This window comes from Acipenser ruthenus, chromosome 31 (genome assembly GCF_902713425.1).
Source record: "Acipenser ruthenus chromosome 31, fAciRut3.2 maternal haplotype, whole genome shotgun sequence".
Taxonomy (NCBI): Eukaryota; Metazoa; Chordata; class Actinopteri; order Acipenseriformes; family Acipenseridae; genus Acipenser; species Acipenser ruthenus.
In genome coordinates, this window is record NC_081219.1 from 12,594,401 (window position 1) to 12,617,670 (window position 23,270).

At 43.4% G+C, this 23,270-nt stretch overlaps 4 protein-coding genes across 13 annotated transcripts in view; 2 read left to right on the plus strand and 2 right to left on the minus strand.

Annotated features, from left to right (window-relative positions):
• Window positions 1-969: 969 nt before the first annotated feature.
• On the plus strand, window positions 970-7,035 carry LOC117396790 (protein SET). The gene is made up of 8 exons (XM_033994981.3): window positions 970-1,289; window positions 2,917-2,974; window positions 3,232-3,374; window positions 3,669-3,772; window positions 3,860-3,973; window positions 4,828-4,998; window positions 5,557-5,703; window positions 6,094-7,035. Exons 1-8 carry the CDS (start codon window positions 1,217-1,219, stop codon window positions 6,115-6,117), a joined length of 834 nt encoding a protein of 277 aa, XP_033850872.1. The 5' UTR covers window positions 970-1,216; the 3' UTR covers window positions 6,118-7,035.
• A 1,471-nt stretch (window positions 7,036-8,506) lies between these two features.
• On the minus strand, window positions 8,507-10,211 carry si:ch211-51h9.7 (uncharacterized protein LOC558400 homolog). The gene is made up of 2 exons (XM_059005341.1): window positions 9,543-10,211; window positions 8,507-8,741 (listed from the first exon to the last, which is right to left on the minus strand). The coding sequence occupies exons 1-2, from the start codon at window positions 9,922-9,924 to the stop codon at window positions 8,587-8,589; spliced, it is 537 nt and encodes a 178-aa protein (XP_058861324.1). The 5' UTR covers window positions 9,925-10,211; the 3' UTR covers window positions 8,507-8,586.
• Window positions 8,866-15,245, plus strand: LOC117422202 (cytoplasmic dynein 2 intermediate chain 2-like). 3 transcript variants are annotated; one of them, XM_059005340.1, is made up of 10 exons: window positions 8,866-8,945; window positions 10,829-10,919; window positions 11,407-11,667; window positions 11,848-11,957; window positions 12,433-12,590; window positions 12,672-12,781; window positions 12,957-13,124; window positions 13,324-13,556; window positions 14,026-14,183; window positions 14,763-15,245. In XM_059005340.1, the coding sequence occupies exons 2-10, from the start codon at window positions 10,842-10,844 to the stop codon at window positions 14,999-15,001; spliced, it is 1,515 nt and encodes a 504-aa protein (XP_058861323.1). In that variant the 5' UTR covers window positions 8,866-8,945; window positions 10,829-10,841; the 3' UTR covers window positions 15,002-15,245. The 3 variants fall into 3 exon arrangements, with proteins under 3 accessions (XP_058861323.1, XP_058861322.1, XP_034765036.2); XM_059005339.1 differs by lacking the exon at window positions 8,866-8,945 and adding an exon at window positions 10,271-10,499; XM_034909145.2 differs by lacking the exon at window positions 8,866-8,945 and having other exon boundaries at window positions 10,271-10,919.
• Window positions 15,246-15,493: 248 nt separating this feature from the next.
• Window positions 15,494-23,270, minus strand: part of LOC117396909 (spectrin alpha chain, non-erythrocytic 1) — a 36,494-nt gene continuing 28,717 nt past the window's right edge. For 4 of the 8 annotated variants that reach the window (XM_033995233.3, XM_034927702.2, XM_059005335.1 and 1 more), the window contains 17 exons: window positions 23,148-23,268; window positions 22,719-22,840; window positions 22,317-22,449; window positions 22,059-22,157; window positions 21,732-21,891; window positions 21,423-21,499; window positions 21,122-21,331; window positions 20,306-20,602; window positions 19,997-20,109; window positions 19,405-19,422; window positions 19,174-19,236; window positions 17,666-17,720; window positions 17,276-17,472; window positions 16,897-16,950; window positions 16,615-16,761; window positions 16,339-16,486; window positions 15,494-15,852 (listed from right to left, as the gene is read on the minus strand). In XM_033995233.3, the coding sequence (XP_033851124.1) occupies window positions 15,727-15,852; window positions 16,339-16,486; window positions 16,615-16,761; window positions 16,897-16,950; window positions 17,276-17,472; window positions 17,666-17,720; window positions 19,174-19,236; window positions 19,405-19,422; window positions 19,997-20,109; window positions 20,306-20,602; window positions 21,122-21,331; window positions 21,423-21,499; window positions 21,732-21,891; window positions 22,059-22,157; window positions 22,317-22,449; window positions 22,719-22,840; window positions 23,148-23,268 (2,140 nt within the window). In that variant the 3' untranslated portion in view covers window positions 15,494-15,726. The remainder of the gene's footprint in view (window positions 15,853-16,338; window positions 16,487-16,614; window positions 16,762-16,896; window positions 16,951-17,275; window positions 17,473-17,665; window positions 17,721-19,173; window positions 19,237-19,404; window positions 19,423-19,996; window positions 20,110-20,305; window positions 20,603-21,121; window positions 21,332-21,422; window positions 21,500-21,731; window positions 21,892-22,058; window positions 22,158-22,316; window positions 22,450-22,718; window positions 22,841-23,147; window positions 23,269-23,270) is intronic. The other 4 variants (XM_034927705.2, XM_034927704.2, XM_059005337.1 and 1 more) reach the window with 1 other exon arrangement.

Genomic DNA, 23,270 nt, shown 5'->3' on the forward strand with positions numbered 1-23,270 from the left:
TCACTTACTCAAGCCCCACTCACTCGCACTGCTCCCCGGGCAACGTTAACGCATCATTGGCCTGATCTCCATACTCTCAACTTTTAGCTATAAGCGCCAATAGGCTTTTTTTTTTAGTATGCGCATCATCACTGATCAGGGGTTGAAAATTGTATTTCAGACCTGAGTGCAATGCAAGTCAACTCTGAGGGTTTCAGAACCAGGCTATGCAGATGTCATCCGTATTTCTGTACCTTACGCTCCTGCAAATATCTCAATGAGATTGCATTGGATCCTTTTAACGTTGGCCGTTGAGACTAGAATTGTATTTATATATTTTTTTTCTTTACTGGAATTATTAACTCTCGTTATTTGTTTATTTTTTTCTGAGTTCAAACTGTGCAGACCGTGTTTAGGGTGAACCTGGCAGGAGGTGATGTTATTTATTTTATGTGTTATTATTTTTGGTTTGTTGAAGCAGCAGTGACGAATCGCGTTTAAAATGTGTGCCATTTTCTAAAATTAATTTTAATTTCGGGGGCGGGCGGGGGGACGGGGGGGGGCTGAGTCTTTTTCGAGGCCACTTGTGGGCTGCGCAATTTAAAAAAAAAAAAGTATTTTAAAGCTGTAATGGTCTTCAAAATAATAATAATAATAATAATAATAATAATAAACGGTTAGATTAAAACGTGTTCCTAACTAAAGAAGCCGTTACTGCCGTGACATTTAAACGGGGAGGGAGAACGAAAACAATCCGAGGAAGGGACACGTGACCACCTTCTCTTTGGGACGCCGGCCAATCCGAGCACACGCACAAAAAAAAACACAGCGAGCGCGCCGCGGAAAACCAAGGGCAAGAACGCGCGGGTCCCAGATTTGACGTCACCCCCTCCCTTCCACCCCGCCTCCTCAGCGGCGGTTGTCCAATCGGATGGCAGCCCGGGCGCGAGCAGCGGGGTTTGTACCTCGTCCCTCGTGGAGGCGGAGTTCTTTCTTCGATTTCCATTCGGCGAGCTCGAGCGCGTGCGTGAGTGGGTGAGCTCGAGCGCTGGTGTGTGTGAGTCTCTCTCGCTTTTTACGGTGTGGAAGAGCGCGAGACACGCTTTATTCGCAGATTTCCCACCAAGGCAGAAAAAAAAAAACAAAAAACAACAAGTTTTCTCGGTACTGAGGAGACCCCTGAAACCAAAAACGAAATACATTCTCGGAAGCCGTCCGTTTAAAACCCTGCGAAAACATGTCGGCGTCGGCGGCAAAAGTCAGTAAAAAGGAGCTGAACTCTAACCATGACGGAGCGGACGAAACCTCAGGTAAGGAATGGCGGCGTCCAGCCCACCGCCATTTTTTTTTTTTAACAGTGTTGGGTCTTTAGTTTCGTTCAAGGGTGTTTGTTCTGTCGGAGAAAACGGGCGTTTTATTGCGGGCAACCTCTCTTGGTGTATCGCCGGATAGCACACGGGAGTAAGCGTGGCTAATCCCGCTGCGTGCGTTGAAGTATAGGGGGCGAGTGGGAGATAGACCGGCGAGGGAGGCCATGTTTTCCATCGTAGCTTCATTGTGTATTTAACACACGCTTGGAATTGATGTAGAAACTCGGTGTTATTGAACAGCGTGGCCGGTTAAAAACGCAACTCCCAGCTTTTAAGATAAAAGCGGTGGTTTTCCGCGGCGGCTGCTGCGGACCGTGCCCGGCTGTGTTTTGTTGCTGAATGAGCTACTCTGCGGCCTAAGTGCAGCTTATTGTTGTTTTCTAGCTCCGCCATGATGCAGTTGCGTTACTTTAGTGTTACGGGCTTCTTAAAAAACAAGCCGTTTCGTAGCTATTGGTTTGTGAGGTTTAACACTCGCTGGAGCATGTGTGTGTTTTGTGTTCATCATTTGTTTATGATGGCGCTCCTGTCCCGCAGGTGCTGCTGCAGAGAGGGAATGGGAAGCTTCCGAGTGAGGCCTCTCATTCAAACCACGCGGCCGGCTTCAGCAGCAGGAAACCGCAGTTTCGCTCGCTGTTCATTCAAACGCGAGGTTAACACAAAGGGATTTAAAAAAAAAAAAAGCGTTTACGAAGGAGTGGTGGTAGTTATTTTTTTTGTAAATTAAGTATACTTTACAAATACCTTGCGCACTTTGTATTAAGCCCATGTTTTTTTTTCAAGGCCGCGGGGGGTAGTAAACATGAAACATTAGTTAGTTATGGTATAGCAATAATGTGGTTCACTTTTTTGACAAATTCCTAAACGCGCGAAACGTTAATTCTATGTATTAAATACCGGTACATGTCTGCTTAATATATATATATATATATATATATATATATATATATAATTTTTTTTTTTTTTTTTTTTTAAGTATTTTAAAAATATGATCAATATTTATAAGCGCCACAGCAAGTTTTTATGGTTAAGGACTGGTGTTAAGGTATACACACCGACTTACCACAGTGTGTTTTCAAACTCGCAGGGCTCCCGGTGCTTTTTTTAAAATAATAAAACCACGTGGGTTTGCCAATTTCAATCCCAACACGGTATTGACAGAACCCTACCCGCAACTTGTTTAAATATACCGTGAATAAGTTTTGGCAGCACTGTGCAATCTGATCAGGTCTGTGTTGTGTATTGAAGTTATGCTCGCCTTTTTACACATCTCTGTAGTATTACTGCCCTGCCTCGTATGGTCAAGCTTTGCGTTTGTGTAACTTGCCTCTTGTTCTGACAAGTAGAGTATCGGAGACTGTCGATATAAAAGTTGTATAATATTCGCCAAGGAAGTTGGTTACTTAGAAAACATATTTTAATTGGTGTTTCTATAAAACTACATCGTTTTTGTTTCCATATTTTAAATTGTTTACTACACTTGGCATTTAAAAGCACTTTCCTCCAGTTGATTTTACATGGCGTGTTGACCCGTAACAAGTGATTCTATGTTTGTTTCTCCTTACAGAAAAAGAGCAACAAGAAGCAATTGAACATATTGATGAAGTACAAAATGAAATTGACAGGTAAAGCAAAGTTCATCAATAAGCATACTGCACTGTTTTTTAATGTGTGTTGTGTGATAGGGAATTTCATGAAGTGAAAGTTTGGTAAACTTTGACAAACCTGAATAAAATCTGCATTTATGTAAATTGTGCAAGTCTACTAGAAAGATGACAATTTTTCTATATAAAACTAGAACCACACATAGATGCTGCTAAGATCACTTATTAAATGAAAGTACCGTTATATTAATCAATCAAATGCATAATCTGTGTTTTAGATTGAATGAACAGGCCAGTGAGGAAATCTTAAAAGTAGAACAGAAATACAACAAACTACGCCAGCCGTTCTTCCAGAAGAGGTCAGAATTGATCGCCAAAATCCCTAACTTTTGGGTCACGACGTTTGTCAACCATCCACAAGGTGAGCTTCATCTCAATGTTTCCTGCACACCATGTTCCACTTAAACTTTTTTTTTAAATAATTACAATAAACTGGATCTAAAATGTGAAGGTATACTATGGTACATATTAAATGTTCATTGTTTAGTCAATGATTCAAACTGGGGGGAAAAATAACAAACTTAATAGTATGTATCAAGCTCAATGGATGATTGTACAAACAATTATTGTCAATGTGTTTTTATGTACCTCTGCTTCCCCCTGTTGCAAAATGAGCCGAATGATCCTGGAAGTAATATTGAGCTTGTGTTTGTAGTGTCTGCTCTTCTTGGGGAAGAGGATGAGGAAGCGCTTCATTACCTGACCAGAGTCGAAGTGACAGAATTTGAAGACATCAAATCGGGATACAGAATAGATTTTGTAAGTGGGCGTTTATTTTTGTTAAGTGTTCTGTGGTGAGGATCACTTAAAACCTTATCTGAATCTATTTTTATTTTATTTCTCTAGTATTTTGATGAAAACCCCTACTTCGAAAACAAAATTCTTTCCAAAGAGTTTCATCTGAATGAGAGTGGAGACCCGTCTTCAAAATCAACAGAGATCAAATGGAAAGCAGGAAAGGTATGGTATCCTTGATCTATCTGTATGTTTTAAATTGAGTTAATCAGACTTTGTGTGCTCCATAGGGTGTTTTTTTGTTTTTTTTTGCTCTGGAAATGACTCCTGTATCTGCAATAGTGTAAACGTATGCAGTAGTTTATCACAATTAAGGTTAAAAGCAAGGCATGTAAAACACTCAAACTGTAAAGCAGTCAAATCTTGCTAAGGTGTGGAATTCATGTTTTTATTAATAGAATAGATTTGCATGTTATGGAAATGGCTTGCTCCATATTTGGAGAGACCTGCGAGGACTTTCTTACATTTGTACTTGGAGACTAGGTCTGTCTAATCTTTTTGTTAGTTACTTGCTGTTTTGTAAGGGAGTTATGACATTTAGAAAACCTGCTAGCAAACCATTTGTGGTCTAGTCTTTGTAAAACAGTTGCACCTTGGGTTATGCTATCTCTTCATGATTCAGTAACTGTTTTGAGTATTTGTGGGATTCCCTTGCCATGCTCAGGGCACATGCTGCTAGCCTAACCACTGTGCGAATGACAGTCTGTTGAGACGCATATAGTGGAGATGGCCAGAGGTACAACAGTAGTTCATTTTGTATGGAGGACAGCACATCTGATTTTACAGTAATATTTGGTGTTCACTTTCTTAGCACACTTTCTTGTGGTACCATAATACAGGACACGGCAGCATACCTTTGCATGGATTCTGCCCTCTTCATATCCGCGGGTCCATATTTGATGAAGCTTTGTCCTTCTGAGTATTTGTATTTCATTTTTTAAACCAGCGTGTGGATGTAAATGGAGACTTTATTTCCGGAATACAGGCACGCATGTTAACGGCATTTTTCTGTCCCTCAGGACCTCACAAAGCGCTCTAGCCAGACACAGAATAAGGCAGGCAGAAAGAGGCAACATGAAGAACCAGAGAGCTTTTTCACCTGGTTCACCGACCACTCTGATGCAGGGGCAGATGAGCTCGGAGAGGTCATAAAGGATGACATCTGGCCTAACCCATTACAGTACTATTTGGTAAGTTTAATTGTCCCTAGTCTGTTTCCTATGGCATGGAAGTTTGGGTTATGTGTCGCCCTCACTGGAGCCAGAGATGTGTTCACAACGATTTAGACTTGACAGATATCAGAATCTGGTTTATTAGTACATTTGGCTTGCTTAGAAGTTTCTGCTATCCTAAAATCTGTCCAGTAATTTTGCATTCAGATGTAGCTACGGAGTTGGGAACCTGGGTGCCCCAAATCAATTTAAGAATGTATTCCGTAATCTCTGATCATTCTACTTTTAATCAAAAGCTTAGGGCTTGATGGAACAGTTTTGTTTCATGTTTAACCGTTGTATGCTTAAGAGTAAGGCAGTTTTGATTTGTTAGTGTCTTTCACACACTCCTTGTATTTGTAGTCTTATACATAAATGTAGTAATTCAAAGGCAACAGTGCTGTATTCAAGAGCTCGTTCTTATGATGCATTTTCTGATTGGCGACCCAAGGTTTCTAATACGCTTACATTAAGAAATTAAACTTAATCCAACCCCCCCCTAGTAAGGTGTATTCATTTGAGCCATTTTGCCTGCAGGTCCCTGACATGGATGATGAGGAGGGAGATGGTGAGGATGACGATGATGACGACGAAGAGGAAGAGGGTTTGGAAGATATCGACGAGGAAGGAGATGAGGATGATGGGGAGGAAGACGAGGAGGATGACGATGGGGAGGAAGGAGAGGTAAGAGAATTGAAAATAACCAAAGTGCCTGCCAGCCACTGGATATATTAGTAGTCAAATATTATCAATCTGTGATGTCACCAGACAGATTGGCCTCAGTGTGGCACTAATGTCACTCTTAAGACTGGGTTCACTAACGTGTGCTTTGTAAAAGTTGCAGGTCACTGTTTTATACATGGCTGTGTATTACAACTTGGTAGGTTAAAAACATGTCTGATCTAGTGTGTTTGTTACCCAGTTGTATTTGCTGGTAACTTCACTGTTGGAGTAAAGTTTTATATAATGTGTCCAAAAGGTGATTCTCTCAATTCAGTTTGATAACTTCACTGGTCTAGCAGTAAATATATTCTATGTGCAATATAATCTCAATGTTTTCTTCTCTTTCTTCAGGATGATGACGGAGAAGATGACTAGACCTGAAGACCTATTCCACTCCCCTCCCCTTCTCCCCTTTTAACGATCCTCCAATCTCTGGGAGCAAGTTGCTGTCTATTCTTTTTTTTTTTTTTTTTTTTTTTATATTATATTTTTTGTGCTCGGTCTCCTTGATCTCTCCTTTTTGTCTGCACCATCCTTTCACATTATTACCAGGAAAGACTTGCCTTGGAAGTCAACAGTGGCAATCTCTTTACATGAACTTCCACTTACCATTCCCAGCTCCCTCTTTCTTTGAAAAGAAAAGAAACCCTTAATAGAATCGGCACGCCATCTTCTGTAGCTTAAAAAAAAAAAAGCAATTTATATATTTTTTTTTTCTCCTGTTGAGAGCTGAAAAGTTTAAATCCATTGTGCAGTGATTTACCTAGTTCTAGATTGTCCATTTTTATTTTATTCTTTTCCCAATCCTTCCTAGGCCCCTAGAGATGGCACTCTGTTTTCCCCATGTGATTATATGGACAGTTAGGAAGTACCAGCTTGTTCCTGTTTCCTCTTGTAATAAAACGTAATGTTGGGGTCAATAGGCTAGGGTGGGGTTATTGTAGACTGTTGGTTTGGGTGGGTACAAGTGGGCGTTTTGACACAACATCACTGACTAGGGGGTTTGTTGATTTGATGCATTGTAATGTTTTACAGACGTCCACAAAGTTTGAGATGACATTTTTAAATAAAACAAAAAAAGAAACCCATTCCTCTCTTGTGATTTTGAGCTCTGACACCTCATGGAGTATTTAAAACAAACAAACAAACAAAAAAAGCGTTACCTGTAGAAACTTAAATGGAATCTACATTCTAAACTTTTTTTTTTTTTCCCGCACTGGAAAGAACTGCTCAGTTTTAAATGTTAAAGTGTGCAAGTTGCTTTGTTACAATAAAACTAAATGTGTACACATACTGGCTTGTGGCTGTCTTACTGTCATTGAAGGTCTGTGCAGCAGCAATGACCAGCAGATACAGCACTCGCAAACTTTATTCTAAAGCTGTCTTAAAAGATTAAGACAAGGGAACAGCAACTGCTGGGGTAAATCGAAATAAATAAATGCAGTGTAGTGGACAGTGTTGAAAAGTGGGGGATGAATATGATAGTGTTGCTGATTAAAGATGAGAGGAGGGAGGATTGTATTTGTATGTTAAACAGCAACAGGCTTGTTTCATATGGGATCTGTTTGTGGCTGTATTCCCATTATAGAAGGTGTTGTCTGGATAAAATGGACACTGGTCTTTGTGTAAATTATACATACTGGCAACAATCTGCTATTTGTGTTCTGTTTTTATATGTAACGTCCTGTTGACGTAGAGGTCAAAGACTTCCCCCCCCCCCCCCCCCCCCCCCCGACTTGATTTTTTTTTTTTTTTGCAAAATAAATGGTCTCACCAAACTATGCTTTAGTGTTTTACCTGCTCTAAGCCTTAATCTTTTCTACAAACATGATTTCACAGTGCAAATCCTAGCAACATCCTGAAACTTGTCTGTCAAAGGATATTTCAGTTTTGTGAAGGTATTGGATATATTAAAGGAGGGATGGTGTATACTAATTGATTTCAAAGAATTAAAAAAAAAAAAAATACTGCTGCAAATGCTTGCACCCATCTCCTCTATTTAATAGTGGAATATTTCACCCAAATAAAAGCTCACTTTAAGTACAATTGCGTCTGGTTTCACAGACATTGATCAGCACTACTGCTTGATTAGAATGTTATTTTAATTAGGATAGACCAGTATTAGTGCTAACTAGCCATTATAGGTCTGAAGGATTTAATGTTGAACCCTAGAATTGAAATAAAACGTCTTTTAATTTTTTGGAAGGTAAAACCGGCTCTGCAGTGAATATAATATGTTTCACCGTCAGCATTACAGGCGCTGAACTTCTGTGGTAAAAAGGCGAAAATGAATCGTTTCTTACCCAACATGACCATTGTATTCAATCTACAATACCACCAGTCAATGTTGACCATAGTAATCGTTTACTTGCACCTGAAAGATGAGGCAGTGTGGTCCAGTGGTTGAAGTCCAGGTCTTGCCACCAGTTCAAATCCCACCTGTGCCACTGACTGACTCACTCTGTGACCCTGAGCAAGTCACTGAACCTCCTTGTGCTCCATCCTGTTCAATCAATGTCCTATTGTAAGTGACTCTGCATATAATGCACAGTTCACAGCCTACCTCTGTAAAGCGCTTTGTGATGGTGGTCCGCTATGAAAGGCGCTATATAAAAATAAAGATATTATTAAAGTGATCCTCCAAATTAATAACAATTGTAATGTAAAAAAAAGTGTTGTTTTTCTTAGAAATAGTTGTGGTTTGGTTTTAAATACACAAAGCCACATTCGCGTGAGAATGAAGGACAGGGCAGTCTGGAAATCATAAAAGACAAGTCTTTTTTTATTTTATTTATTTATTTATTTTTTTACATAATCTTTAAAAAGTAAAAAGCACACACGTTATTAACTCCTAAATGTCCTTGGCACCACAAGGAGCGTGGCAGCAAAGTTCTCTTGCAGAAGTTTATCGATTATTAATGCCACAAATGTCTCCTCGGATTCTTCAAAATGTTTCTCTGTGACCTGACCCGGCCAGTTACTGGGCTGGAAAGACCAACCTAAAGCGGAAAACAGAAAGGGAGGGAGCACGCCATGGATAATTAATTCATTAAATACATGAATGGGAACACACGCCAGCTATGGAGTGAAACGTAACTGAAATAAAAACTAGAATTAACATAATATTGTTTATTTTATTTAACATCGTGTAAATCAGAGAAACTACAAATTCATATCGCAAAACTCTACCGGACGCCATAATAGTAAGTAGTACAGTATTTCATGTGAGATTTCGAAACGTCACATTTTTCGTTAAGTATATTAGACTACAAAGCTGTACGCAATTCAATGTGTTAACGTAAACATTATTCAGCAGATTTAATTCGACTTTAAAAAGCAACATTTGTTAATTCTATAGGGCGATGCAAAACTTTTGGCCATAGCTGTACAGTCACAAGAATAAGTACAGATTTATAAAAACCTAGTTTGATTCACAATATTACGAATGTTTTTTTACTTTATCCTCTGAAGTATAATCACACTGTATGCTACACTGGAAATGACACTGTTTATGTTAGTAAATACAATCCACACGTCAGCTCCCTCGCTAAGTAAAGCAACTGTTCAAAGCAGTTTATTGAAGAGGACTTTTATTTTTCAAACAATCTTCACTAAAGTTTCTCAAATCAAGATTTCCATATCGACTCTTTTAAGGTATTTGACTATTCGAATTTCATTAAAAAAAATGCCACAAACAAAAAGTTGCGTTACATTGGCTTAGTGCAAAGGGCAATGTTAAAAGGTCGGAGGTAGTCTACACCACATCATTGTACAAACCAAACCAAACAAACCCCGCTTACCTAGATGGGCATGGCACCGAGGACACGTGGACATGGTCCAGGAGAATCCGGGGAACCAGCTGAAATGACCGTCGGCCGGCCAGTGCTTATGCAGCGCCGCTTGCTTCAACGTGATAACCTGGAAGCGTCGGCCGTGGGGGTTTTCAAAGAGCTGCAGCGTGACTTTTTGGTCTCCGATGACCGTGTCGTTTCGCTGTGCCAAAGCCAACTTGCTGGCGATGAATTTCAGGTCCAGACTTGATGCGATTTCATAGCCGCAAGACCTGCAGAGCAGGATATCGCCCCCTCTCTTACTGCTGCTGGCATGCACGCCTTCCTCGCAAGCGTTGCTGTAACAGAGCAGCCAGGAAACCAGCAAAGAGACCTGCACCAGCAGCAGCATGCTGGTAATAAGAAGCACCGAGCAGCGACTCGAATAAGAATCTCTCTCAGTTTCAATAATCACTGTTTAAAAAAAAAAGGTGGTTCCTGTTAAACAGACACAAGACAGAACATTTGTTTTAATGTTGCCGTAGTTTCAGTTTTTACAATGTGCCATTTTAGCATTTATTTACACGTCAGGATCCACGGCGTACTTTTAATTTTAGAATAGTAAAAAAAAAGTCAAATAATGCTTAAATAGGAGACACGCGAAATATATTTCAATCACTCGGCTTTTGCGACTCAAATCAGTCCTATGAAGTCGTAGACAAAAATGTGAGATGTTGTTAATTTGAGCCACAGCGCCGCTTACTGACTGGAGGTTTAAACCTGGAGTTTTTAAGTAAAAATGTTCCCCTTCTGCACGTACTTACACCTTGTAAATCGTATTTTATTGTTCTTAACGCGTGTATCACATTGAAATTACTTACGGAGCATGATAAAAAAAATAATGTTTAGACCCTTAGCAACCACCACTTGCGTTCCTGTTGCCAGGGAAGCAGACGCTCCGGGCGGAAGTGGTTCCGCTGCTGGTTGGTAAGTGCGGATTATTAGCCATGAATTCGAGGATATTAAAACACAACAGATAGTTTGCAGTGTTAATGCTGCCGTCAAAGACATATACGCGATATATTTATATAAATAAATACTCGTGCGTGGATTTATATGAGTTTCCATTGGAATGCATTGATATTTTTGGAGCTATTTTAAAAACATGCAAGGACATTGGCGTTATTAAATTGCATTTATGGTTAAGTTTTAAAACCTAACGTATATATTTTTTCCTGTAACAACTAAAGCTAATAAGATACCAGAAGGACAAAACGATTTTCTTGTATGGAAGCATTCGCTATATAATTTTATAGTTTTATTTTTACAATGTTTACTGACGAGACTTTGGAGACGGTGGGAGCAGAATCTCTTTGGAGGAAATCGCGGCTGCTGCAGCAGGAGTCGGTATGTACGATTTCATTTAAAATAATATCCACACGCCCTTAAATATTGTTAGTTTGTGGTCGTGCACGATCTGGGATAGGGTTTCATATTGAAAGCAGGGTTATTTCTCCACTTACTGAAGCAGCACATCTCGATCAAATGATTTTAAAATATAAGCGTTCATCAGAAACAGGATTTTGATAGTCTCGTTTGTTCACATTCCCTGCATTTCGTTTAACTCACTTTTTTTAGATTTTGCTCTCGGTATTTTACTTCACAGTTTATATATTTAAATATTTGTCTGATTTGTTTACTCTCAATGTATAGCGATTTCAGCCACGCCAGCTGTTTGTTTAAAACCTGGACTGGCTCAAACTGCAATGCAAATTGAGACATACATAGAAAGTGTTATAATGTGGCCCTATTGAAATGTAACGGTATGGGACTAGCATTTGAACTGGAGGTTGTGACCGACCCACTTTTTTTTATTTTAATTTTTACTTTTAAGAAAACCTGTCAAACTACAGAATTAAAAACTGCCGAGGTGGAAGTTCAGGCGGGTGACACTTCAGAGAATGCTACGCAGACCGAAGCAGACGAACACCGAACGCAGCACTTTGCCCTGGAGCGGGAGTCTCCGATACATTACCCTGGCCTGGGGGAGTTTTTACACAGCGTGGAGGGCGTGGTCGTTAAGGAGTTAAAAAGGAATGTGAAAAGCCATGCCTTTGAGGGGTTTGAGGTGAACTGGGAGGACCAGAGTGAAACGGTGAGGTTTATTATATTGTACCTTATTGTTTGTGTAAACACTGTGGAATTCTGAAAGATTTGCTCAAACTGCATTGATTAAAGTCAAATGGAGAGTTTTTGTATCATAAATATATGTTGAAAAGCGCCCTGTGGTGTGAAGCACATGGAAGATCTGGACCTGTAGCTCTTGTCTGTCTAGGTGTCGTGCTTACACGCTCTACAGTACTCAGAAGCTCAGGAGAGTGGACTCCAGGTTACCAGTCTGTCCTGGAACACCACAGGGTCTGTGGTTGCGTGTGCTTATGGCAGGTAAGCACCCACACTGCAGGAGTACAGAGCCATGACCGCACGGAGCTCAGTGTTATTAATCATTCAAACATTTCAGCAGCAGACGCAGGGTTATCACATGACTCCATGTTCACTGGGGACAGTTCAGGCTTTTAAAACTCGCAGCCCCAATGCATTCTGGGAAGTGTAGTCCTGCTTAAAGAAAATAAGTGAAAAGTACCCGAGACAGGTAAAACGTACCAGAATGCATTGGGGGTACCAGTTGAAAAGCCTGAACTGTCCCAAGCTGGCCCAGTGCATGTGGAGCCACAGGTTACCCTAAGCAGACGCTAAAAAATGTTACAGTGATTTCATAGTTGTTTTTTTTTAAGGTAGGAATAAAATGGTGTTTTCTTGAAGTTGTTACTGCGAGCAGCCAGAGCGAGCCTCGTACTGTGCAGATGCTGGAAGCTGGGAGAGGAGATGTTTTTAAATTATTATTTTTTTTAATTCAAAGGCTGGACGATGGTGACTGGAGCACGGAAAAATCCTTCGTGTGCACCTGGAACCTGGACAGGAGGGGGTTAAATCCGAAGCGTCCCGATCTGGTTATAGACGTACCCACTTCTGTGATGTGTCTGTCCTTCCACCCATCTAAGCCTTCTCTTATTGCTGGTAGGCAGTCCCTAAAACTGTATTTTCAGTGGCTAAACCTGCCTGCATTGATGACTCATGTGTGCGCTGGTGTTTGTGCAGGAGGCCTTTACAGTGGGGAGGTGCTGGTGTGGGATACCAGTCGAACCCAGGACCCTCTGTGTGCAAGGACAGCGATGTCAGACGAGACTCACAGGGAACCAGTCTACCAGGTAATCTTTTTTACTGCGGGTCCGGAATCCCTGATGCTGCGTGTCACAGGACACTGTTTGTATGCACAGGTCCACAATTAAAACAATTCACTCCTGATAGAAACGTAGTGTGTGCCCCCAGGCCAGCTTATACTGTGAGTGCAGGAAGCAGTGAGGAGTGTGTCTCCTCCCACAGGTGCACTGGGTGCCAGGAGCCAGGAGAGGAGGCGGGTTCAGTGTGCTGAGTGCTGGGGCGGACGGGAGGATCCTGGTGTGGCAGCTGGACAGCGAGGGGCAGCTCACACTGAGTAAAGGCTTCGCACTGGTCACACAACAGGTTCCACGCAACATCAAACTGAGCAAGGTGAGTGAGAGGGGCAGAGCAAGCCTGAAGGTCGCTCCGAGCACGGTCAAGGAGGGAGTTGCACAGTTTCACAATTTGTATATCAATCTTGAGTCAGTAACAGTGTAAAAGGCATATATCCTCTTCAGTGACTGCGTGCACAGCTGTACCATGTTATCTGAGTGTCTGTTTTAATGGCTTGTTTGACCCGGTCCCCCAGGCCCGCGGGGACAGCCTGCTTGGCGTCACTTCCCTGTCTCTATGCCCCTGGGACTCGGACATGTTCCTGGTGGGGGTGGAGGGCGGGCTGGTGCTGAAGTGCTCGTTCTCCACGCGCACCCCTGCAGCGGTGAGCTCACCCAGCAGCGGCCTGGCCCTGAGGGCCCCGGCTCAGTTCTCCTTCTCCAGCCACGCTGGCCCCATCCACGCCATCCACTGCTCTCCGTTCCACAGGTGAGTGTGCGGCTGCGGAAAATTGCTTCAAAATGTTAACTGCAAAAAGCTGCCTGGTGTTTCTTAGGCTTTAGGGTCAGAGAGCTAGCCTAGGTAAGGTAAGGGTTCAGGGTTTTATAAAGGAATTGTCATAATTATTGTGGATAATGTTAGGCAACATGCAGTAATCTTTGTAAAGACAAGTCCTTTAAACATGATTGAGGTTTTAATTATCTTTTTCCTGTGAAAGGTCCAAGCTCTTGCAAAAGGACTACTGCGGCATGTTTTAGGGTTTTGACTATATTGTGAAACATTCCGACATGTTCTAAGAGAGGTGGTTAACAGCACAAACAGAAAAATACAGTTTCATTCTTGATGCGATTACCTTTCTCTATAAAATATGCAAGTGCAGTGCCCTGCAGCCTGTCCAGAGTGGGGTCTCTCTGGTGGAACCTTTGTGTCACAATGTTCCAATCCCTGCGGTTTCCAGGAACCTGTTTCTATGTGCTGGGATGGATGGCCACGCCCACCTCTGCTCGCTGCTCCAGGCCACGCCCCTCCTCTCTCTCCGCCTCTCGGACTCTTACCTCTTCAGCGTGCGCTGGTCTCCCACGCGGCCGCTCGTCTTCGCTGCAGCTACAGGGCAAGGTAACACCCCATTCCTTCCTCTCAGAAATCTGTGGGTTTATTACTTCTGACAAGACTGGTTTAATTACAGAATCCAGTTTATTAAACCTGAACAAAGAATGTATTTAAAAGCCTCTTGCTGTTTTAATGCGGTGAAGGTTTAAGTTCCAGTGTGTGGTAGAGAATAGCCTTTGTTATTGAGAGATATCAGAAAAATAATCTGGTAACATCGCACTCTAAATAAACGAAGCAGCAACAGATGTTTTTCCCCCTCCAAACAGATAAACTATACATGTAAAATGCTTATAAATGGATGTTAGGATCACCTTTCCTTCCAGGTGAATTGATGGGGCTGTACAAATAAAGAATTTGTATTTAAAAGTTCATGATGGCACACCCGTGTCACTCACTTCAAAGCTAACCATGTGGTTCTGGACCTTGTGTGGTTTCTAGTAGCTTCTCTGTTGGCTTGCTGGTCTCTCAGGACAGGCTTTGTTGGCTGTTGGGAGCATGAGATTTGTTCAGAGGAGCTCCCAGCTACCCCTGTAACGAGACTGGGTCATTGTTCTGTAAAGAGGCTTGCTGTGAATTGTGTTGCAGGATCAGTAATGATTTTTGATCTGGGACGGGGTTCTCTAAGACCTGCTGCCACCATTGAGCAGGACGCGGGAGGGAAGCCCGTTTACTGCCTGGAGTTCAACCCCAAACAGCCCCGCCTGCTGGCTGCTGGCAACGCTGACGGAACGGTCAAGATCTGGCAGCTGAGCGCGGAGCTGATAGAGCAGGGGCAGAGAGAGGCTGCACAGCTGGAACAGCTGGCCAACGAGGCGACAGAATGAGCTGAACCAGCTTCAGGGTGTGTCTGTGTGTATATATATATACATACATACACCAACCTCCAGCTCACTGTTTGTACAGTTCATTGTAAATTTATACAGTGAAGAGATTTTAATATACATATTTAATAACTTCTTATTGGTTTCTTATTCATGCCTGTATGTATTTGTATCATAGAGCCATCCAAGTGTATGTATCCCTTGCGACATCTAAAATGATTATACAATTAAATACTAAGTAAAGATGTGTTCAGTGCAGAAATGTATGTCTTTTTAAATGGATATTGCTATGTAATGGGCTGAAGGGTGACGTTCCAGTTACCGCTTACATGAAACACACTTTTGTATTTAGTAATGTTTGTATGTTGCAGGTACAGCCTTCCTTTTCTAAAGCATTCACATTTAGCATTTAAACTAACTATGGATTATTGCAGTGCCAGGTTACCAACATCAATTCCATTCCACTCTGAAATAACCACACACTGTACCACTGTGCCAGTTAGAACCAGTAGCATTTAATCAAGCACACTGCAGTTACAGGAGTGTTTTTTTAATTTCGTTCTATAGATTAAAATCAAGCAAAGCAGTTATCAGCTAAAACCACAATAAAAAGCAGGACGATGCACGACGATATTTCAGGAGAAGCACAGAGGAGACAGAGCGCCTGAATCATGCAGATCTGCTGTAGGCAAACGCATCCCGATTGGTCACTGGCGGGCAGGGGGGCATCAGTTTACGAAGAGCGAGCGTGTGAACTCGACGAAGTCGAAGGCCGAGGTGAGCTCCCTGCCCTTGCTGTCCGTGTAGGGCTTCATGTGGGAGATGCAGTAATCTGCCTGTTCCTTTGACAGGTTCTGATACAAAAAAAAAAGGAAGGAGGAGAATTGGGTTTGTTATTCAGAAACAGAAGCAAATGCACGTGCTGCAAATAAAATGGTTAGCTCTTTATCATCTCGCTGTTCATACGAAATCAGTCCCTTCAGGTACACAAGGAATTGAGCGAAATCTCAAACGGTTTCCTCTTAAAATACATTCGAGAAGGGCTCGGGTATCACGAGGAGGAAAGGACCATTTGAATTTGAAACCCTGTTTCGTGCACCTCGTTGGAAAAAGAAGAAAGGTAGCATCCCTTAAATCTTGATTTCACTGCCTTTGCATTGGATTTAGTACTGTTAAGTTGGGAGCACCAGGAGGGTTAATATAAAGAGTACTGAGGTCGTTACAAACACACCCTCTCACGTGGATTGGGGGATAGAGAGGGACCGGTTGTAATTATCCTGGGGCTGGGTCATGACACACTGTGGGCCAAGCTTGCCAGTCCTCCCTGAAGTAGGCTTTACCTGGTAGAGCTCCTCCTTGGTGACGTAGGGCTTGCTCTCGGCGCTCAGTGCCCGGAAGGCGCTCTCGATCTCCTCGCTGGACTTCACGTTCTCCGTCTCCCTGCTGATCATGAAGGCCATGTACTCCTGCAGCGACACGTGACCATCCCTGAGGGGGGGAAAGGAGAAAAAAAAGGTAGGCTGAAGTTTAAACGCACGAGCAAGCATAGAAATGGGGTTCGCCAACTGCAATGTATGTAAAGGAACCTCCTGCAGTCAAGCACTGTCTGTCATTACCTGTTGGGGTCCACAGTGTTCAGAATGGTCTCGAACTCTGGGTCGGGCTCCCCCTCCTCCACCATGGGCAGGTCGTAGCCCAGCGAGCGCAGACATGACTTGAACTCCTGGTGGTTCAGACGCCCAGACTTGTCCTTGTCGAAATGCCTGGAAGAAAGACGACACACTTGGGGAAACGTGGTTTTGGTGAAATAAAAAACATGTTTTTTTTTATGCATTTCTGCAAACTTCCCATTCATGGATAAATCTAAATAAATGAATCGATTAAACTTGTTTACTCACTTGAACATCATGCTGAATTCTTTGAGGGCTTCTTCCGTTACACCGGTTGTGTTTCTGAAAGAGGGCAAATTAAAAAAAAAAGTTTAACAGTCTTGATTTTAATAGATTTTAGGGCACAGCATTTTGTTTTTATATATAAACAGATTAATGCAAGCAGTGCATAGCATTTCCAGCAGCCGACTAGAAGACAAGATCCTCACTGCTGCACACAGACCCTCAAAAAAGGGGACCAGCATCGTCTGTTTTTGTGTTACACCCATCATCACACAGCAGGCCTGGTCCTGTAGCAGCTCTTGTAGAGAAAGGCTCGCTATGAACAGGAATGAATGCTGGGCGTTTGTACGCCCATCACGGTAGCAGCAGCAGCAGCAGCACTGACCTGGCTTGGATCTGCTGCTCCAGGTTGTGCTGCATTCTCATGCCCAGCTGGTCGAGCTGGTCCCACTGCTGTGCCAGCCCCACGGTGCTGTGCTCTGTGTACTTGTTATCCAGGATCAGGGCCTCCTCCATGGCCGCGCCCAGGTCCTCGATCTTCTTCAGCTGGCTGCGCATGGCGCGGATCTCCTGGTGCTTGCGCTGCAGCGGCAGGAAGGAAACACATGCTCAGGATCGGTCCGGAGCCATTTCCCTAGGCTGTCTTTCTATTGCTTTCTATGCACAGTGCACTAAAGGACTGGTGACACTAGGCAGTTGGATTTGACAGGGCACAGAGATTTCACATGTTAAAGACACACAGTACGACATGAAAGCAGTAGAATTGCCTTCTCACCTTCGTGGCCTCGAGCTGAGACTCCAGGGTTCCAGACTCCTCCACCATGCAGGACCTGCACATGAGGATGGGGGGGGGGTCAGAGAGGGAATGCAGTGCCAAAGAGGGGCACAAAGTTACCATGTCGGGGAGGGGGGCTCCAGTAATACAGAGGGGCCAAATTCAGAGGGCACTGGAACTTTCTGTTGTCTGTACTGGGGCATAGTAATGCAACTGAAGCCAGTCAGGGGTCTTTTCCATTCACTGCACTTGGTATAAGGAGGTCTGGACATCAGATGGTAACTTTGAGCTTTACATTATATATATTAGCTCAAAGAGCTTAATAAAAAAAAAAAAAAAAACTACACACACACACAAATAAAAAAAGCCAAGGATTGGAAGCCAAGTGCATAAAAGATAAACCAAAACAAAGCTAAATTAAAAGATACACACTTTTCCGCCCCACTGGAAACTAACCTATTTGTCAAATACAGAATTTGCTAAAAAAAAAAAAAAAGGTCAGGTATAATTCTACATAATCCTAGGGCTTGCATCAACTCTTACCTGCAATACATTTCAATCTCAGAAAGTACACAGCACACAGAGAAAGTCTCTCCAGGTTTCAGTGCTCACTCATTCCCAGCCAGGGAAGCAGACTGACACCATGGCACCCACACCATGCTTGCTTAGGATCTCAAGTCAGGGATGGAAACTGCAGTGTGCTTTCCCCTCTGTTACAGCCAGAGGGGCTTCGATATAAGGAGACAGTCACGAGTCCTATTGGGATTGCAGGGAGCCGAAACAAAAAAACTGCTGCCTTCATAAAACCAACTGATGCTCCAAGAACACCTACATGTTGAAATCAAGCTACAGGAAACGTGTACGGAAACTACCTACGAGCTTAGATTCTCATTTAAAAAGACTTGTTGCAACCAAGGCTGCAACAGAACAGCGTGAAACGCAAGCAGCTACGTATGGGCCACTGGATTTATACTGCACTTCAAACATTATGGGGTGTGTCTTGACCTTAACTGTGTCATACAAAGAACACAGGGCATTCCTTCGCAATGGCTTATTCCTAGTAGTGTTGTAAATAAGGACTCGATCTAAAAATTACTTTCCCGTGGCTAGTTAATCTTCTCAAAAGTTGACAGTGCAATGGATAGATTTTGTACACCACTGGCAAAAGGTCAGAATAACTAGCAGTGGTATAACTATAAGCGCAATGAAACTTGGTGCCACACGGGATGTTTCATGAAAGGAGACTGCAGTTTCAACCCGTTTTTTTTCTTTTTTGGTGCATTCAAATAAAAATGAAGGTCAGACCCAGCAATACTGTATATAGCCAGCCTCTCATAAAACAGTAAGCGGACAAATCAAGGAAACCAGGTTTTTAGGAAAGCAGAAGTGCAGAGTGTGTTAGTAACAGCCTGTAAGCTGCAAGGGGTTTAGACTCAAGCTGCTTGAGAAAAAAAAAAAAAAAAAAAAAAAGTGGGGGTAAGAAAAGAGGAAACAAAAAAGAAAGAAACCTTCCAGAAAGATCATCCCCAACTTCATACTGATAGACATGGATAACCCGTCGATAGGCTATGCTATTCAGGAGAAGGAGGGGAGAAGAGAGGCTGTGAATACCAACACAAAACCAGAAAATCGAAAAAGAGACAGACAACACATGGAAAAGAAATGGAAAATAAAAAGCACACACACAAAAAAATTTAAATTTTTTTCTTTAAGAAAAAGTAGAAAAAATGTATATTAACCCGTCCAGAAGATATGTCCTGTTGAAAGCGATCCAAGCATCAGGCAGCAACAGATAAGCAGAAGGAAAAATCAAAAAGGGAAAAACAGAAAAATCGTTATCGAGACACACAGCATTACTTTTCATATACACACACGACAGTTTAACATTGAAGTAAACGTGCAGACAGAAAAACAAAAAAAACTAAAAGCAGCCCTATCTATCCAAGTCAAAACAGTCAATGTGATTATTGCCGAGAACTAGAATCGGATTCCTTCATAGTTTAAAAACAGAACGGTTTTAGGAAGCACTACATAAAACAGTCGATGGAAGCACTCATATACGTGCACGCACAGTCAGTCATTCAATACAAAACTTTCCTTTAAAGCTAGAAAGTAGTTGTGTTTTCAACACTCATCTCTTGTTTCTGTTGTGTGCGTTTCTTGAATCACGCACAGAATCTCCCCTTCGGGCAGGAGCAGCTGCAGGCTTCCCTACAGCCACCCACCACCGCGCTGAGCCTCTCATGTGAGAATCTTCCAGAGCAGGCATCCCCCTTTCTGAAGCCCGCCCCCCCCCCCCCCCCCCCGTGCAGCGCCAGTGCCCCCCCTCACCTCGTCTCCTGCAGCCACTGGTGGAAGGCGTTGGCGTGCTGAGCGAATTCCTGACGCAGTTTGTCATTCTCTTCCTGCCGACGCTGTTCCTTCTGCAGCTCCTGTTCACGCTCCTGAAGAAACACAAAACAGAGACAGAGAGACACAGACAGAGACAGACAGACCGTTAGACACTCGCTGCACGGTCAAGACCATGCTTTTAAACCAAGACTGCATTGCACTCAAGACACATAGGAATAATTCAATTAACTTTCCATCCATCTACCCTCCCTACCTATTAAACAGAAAGCCAATAAAAGGTCTGGCTACCTTGATGATCTTCTGCAGGTTCCTCCAGGTCTCCTCCAGCGCCTCCATGGTGAACCAGGTGTAGGGATTGGAGGCGACGCGGTAGCTCTTGATCTGGCGGTCCAGTTCAGCCAGCTGGTTGAAGTCGGTCTGCGCGGAGCTGAGGGAGGAGCGGAAGGCGTCGTGCGCGTCCCGCAGCGCGCGGATCTCCTCCAGGGAGTTGCAGCGCACCGGGTCCGTCAGGTCCTCCTCCGCGTTCTCGAACCAGCTGTTGAAGGCGGACGCTTTCTTGGCGAAGGTCAGGAACAGGTCCTCAACCTGGGAACACAAAGGGACGCGGTCAAGACTGTACAGGCCTGCGGAGTGTCTAACTTCCCCACTTTGTACCTGGAGGAGGAACTTTTGCAGACTTGAAAGCCAGCGATCTAAATTTGAGAACCATATCCAATTGATTACAAAACTTTGTAATCTAAAATTGTAACCTTGATGATATTTTTTTATATATATATAAAATGTTACTGCAAATTATCCAAGTCACATTTCAAGCCAGTAAAAACTAACATGTTTAAAAAAAAAATGAAACTAAATAGGTTCTACACACTCAAAATTCGACTTGCCACCAAGATTCTGATTTTGACATGGAATTATTAGAATTTTTTATTGCAAATTTCTTTGTAATCTGGAGCTTTATTTTATTCAAAGGGCTTGGGTCTATCCAGATTGTAAACATGTACACAGGGATTTTTAAAAAAAGCATGTCAAGTAAACATTGTAGCTCAAGCATGGAGCCCTTCCCCAGATCTCCACACAGCACAGCAGCTCCCCTAGCCTCCTCACCTTCCTGAAGTGCTCCTGTGCCTCCAGCAGCTTTTTCTTGCGTGCTTCGGAGTTGGAGAGCAGCTGGTTCCAGCGCTTCATGAGAGCGGCGTGGCGTGCCTCGATGGCCTTCGACTGCACGTGCTTGGCAGCCACCAGCTGGTCCTTCAGGGCGGTGATGTTGGTGACGCCCTCCTGCTGGAAAGCCTGCAGCCCTGCATCGAACGTCTCCTGCACACAGGGAGAGGCAGAGGGAGAGGGGTGAGGAGGGAGCAACCAGGACAAACAAACCAACACAAGTCAGCTTGCGGGTTTACCGTACCTGTTTAGTGAGGAGCGTCTGGACCGAGGAGAGATCCCGACCATAGTCATCCGTCTTCAGAATGTTTTCTTTCTCACCTGGAGAAAAATATAAGCAAATGAATGCATTTCTCATGTCTAGTCTTGCGGTTTAGTATTAACCCTGTAATGGCCATTTCTCCATCGCATATGATACAATGCTAAGCCACCACCTCTTAAGTTTTCTCATTTCAAAAATGCTTGGGCATTGCAGAGTTAAGTTCTTCACTGATTTCGATCAATAGACCCCCGTCCCAGTGTCTGAATTCTGCCCTCCCGTGTCTCAACCCACCGATCCACGACTCAACCACGTCTGCCTTCCAGTTGAACTGCAGGAACGCAGAGTTCTCATCCAGCTTGGCTTTCCTCTGAGCCGCTGCCTTCTCCAGCTCGGACACCTTCCCTCTCAGCGCCTTCATCTTCGCACTAATGTTGTCCACATGGTGATTATTCTGCAGAACAGATCTTACAGGTCAGCTGTGTGCAAAAGGCAGTGGCTCGCCACTTCCATTATTTACACCGTACTGTAGACCACTAGAGCAAAACTATGCATCTTAGCCACCTTCTTTCTACCGGTTTTAAAAAACAGTATGGACTATGCAAAACGAAAGCTACATACCTTCTTAATCAGATCATCTCCATTTACACACACGTCGTTCACTCTGTCCCTGTGCACTGTGAAATCCGTCTCAAACGCCTCGTGCTTCTTCAACAAGCCCTGTGCATGGAAAACAGGAGAGATTAAAATTAAAAAGCCAACAGGACAGTCAAAATGCCATCCAGTGCAACACCGGTTTTGTTCAATGTGCAGTAGGCTTGTAGCACACTTGGGTTGGTTTCAACGCGTCGCCTGTGCTCGTCTGTTACCTATTCTTACCTGAACTGCGGCCAGCGTGTCTCCATAGTCCTCGCTCCCCACCAGGTTCAGTTTCTCGTTGATCCAAGCTTCCTCCTCTTCCACATTCGCCACAAACTGCTGGTACTCCAGAGACTCCTCCAGCCGCTTGCCTCTACAGTGAGGAGACAGGCATGAGAGAGAGTGAGGAACATTCAGACCTTTAAAACACTCCCTCATGATTCATAACAGAATTGAAATCTAGCTTTAAGAGCTTTCAAGTAGGCAATTGTTTTAGCCAAGGCCTTTATAACTCCGCTGTTGACAGGACTTGGGTTCCAGGCTCAAGTTCATCACTGCATTCTACACTAGCAGCATGAATGCTATCTTGTAAAAAGTGTGATCGATTCTCTATTTGATCTTTCTTTTTTCCCCAGGACGTACCGGGCGGCTGCAAGGTCCTTCAGCTCCTTCCAGTGCTCCACAAACTGGGCCAGACGCTGCTGGATCTCCTCCTGTCCGATCGTGTTGTCATCAGAGAGTTTCTTGCCAGTATCCAGCACAGACTTAAAACAGAGAGCATGTTACACTGTTACGCAAGAGGAAGGCATTTAGACCAATACCTACAAGCAAGCACCTCTCATGGGAATACTGCCTCCCTCCCCTTCCTCTCAAAGAAACCCAGGTAAAACTGAACCAAAAGCAACACATAGTCCTTTACAACATCAGACACAGCAGAAGGAACACACATGTACTGCAGCAGCCCCTTTATTTGCTGCAAGACTACAGCTAATCACGGTGTATGTAACCAGAAGCAAGTGATCTGTAGTCAAGCAAGATCAAGCAACGCTAGCCTGGTCCTCCCCACAGTACCTGAATTGCAGGGTCGTGGGCAGCCAGTTCAGCCTCCAGCCTCTTGTGCTTCTTCCTGAGGTTCTGAACTCCGGTCAGATCCCGGCCGTAATCCTCCGAGCTCACCAGCAGCTTCTTCTCCCT

Excerpts from the sequence above, each read along its gene's own strand:
- LOC117422202 (XM_059005339.1), top strand. The coding sequence starts at position 10,399 with ATGATAAAAAAAATAATGTTTAGACCCTTAGCAACCACCACTTGCGTT. Across the intron at positions 13,557-14,025 it reads CACTGCTCTCCGTTCCACAG|GAACCTGTTTCTATGTGCTG; the intron begins GTGAGTGTGCGG and ends TGCGGTTTCCAG. Across the intron at positions 14,184-14,762 it reads CGCTGCAGCTACAGGGCAAG|GATCAGTAATGATTTTTGAT; the intron begins GTAACACCCCAT and ends ATTGTGTTGCAG.
- LOC117396790 (XM_033994981.3), top strand. The coding sequence starts at position 1,217 with ATGTCGGCGTCGGCGGCAAAAGTCAGTAAAAAGGAGCTGAACTCTAAC. Across the intron at positions 3,974-4,827 it reads TCAAATGGAAAGCAGGAAAG|GACCTCACAAAGCGCTCTAG; the intron begins GTATGGTATCCT and ends TCTGTCCCTCAG. Across the intron at positions 4,999-5,556 it reads ACCCATTACAGTACTATTTG|GTCCCTGACATGGATGATGA; the intron begins GTAAGTTTAATT and ends TTTTGCCTGCAG.
- si:ch211-51h9.7 (XM_059005341.1), bottom strand. The coding sequence starts at position 9,924 with ATGCTGCTGCTGGTGCAGGTCTCTTTGCTGGTTTCCTGGCTGCTCTGT. Across the intron at positions 8,742-9,542 it reads TCGGTGCCATGCCCATCTAG|GTTGGTCTTTCCAGCCCAGT; the intron begins GTAAGCGGGGTT and ends TTTCCGCTTTAG.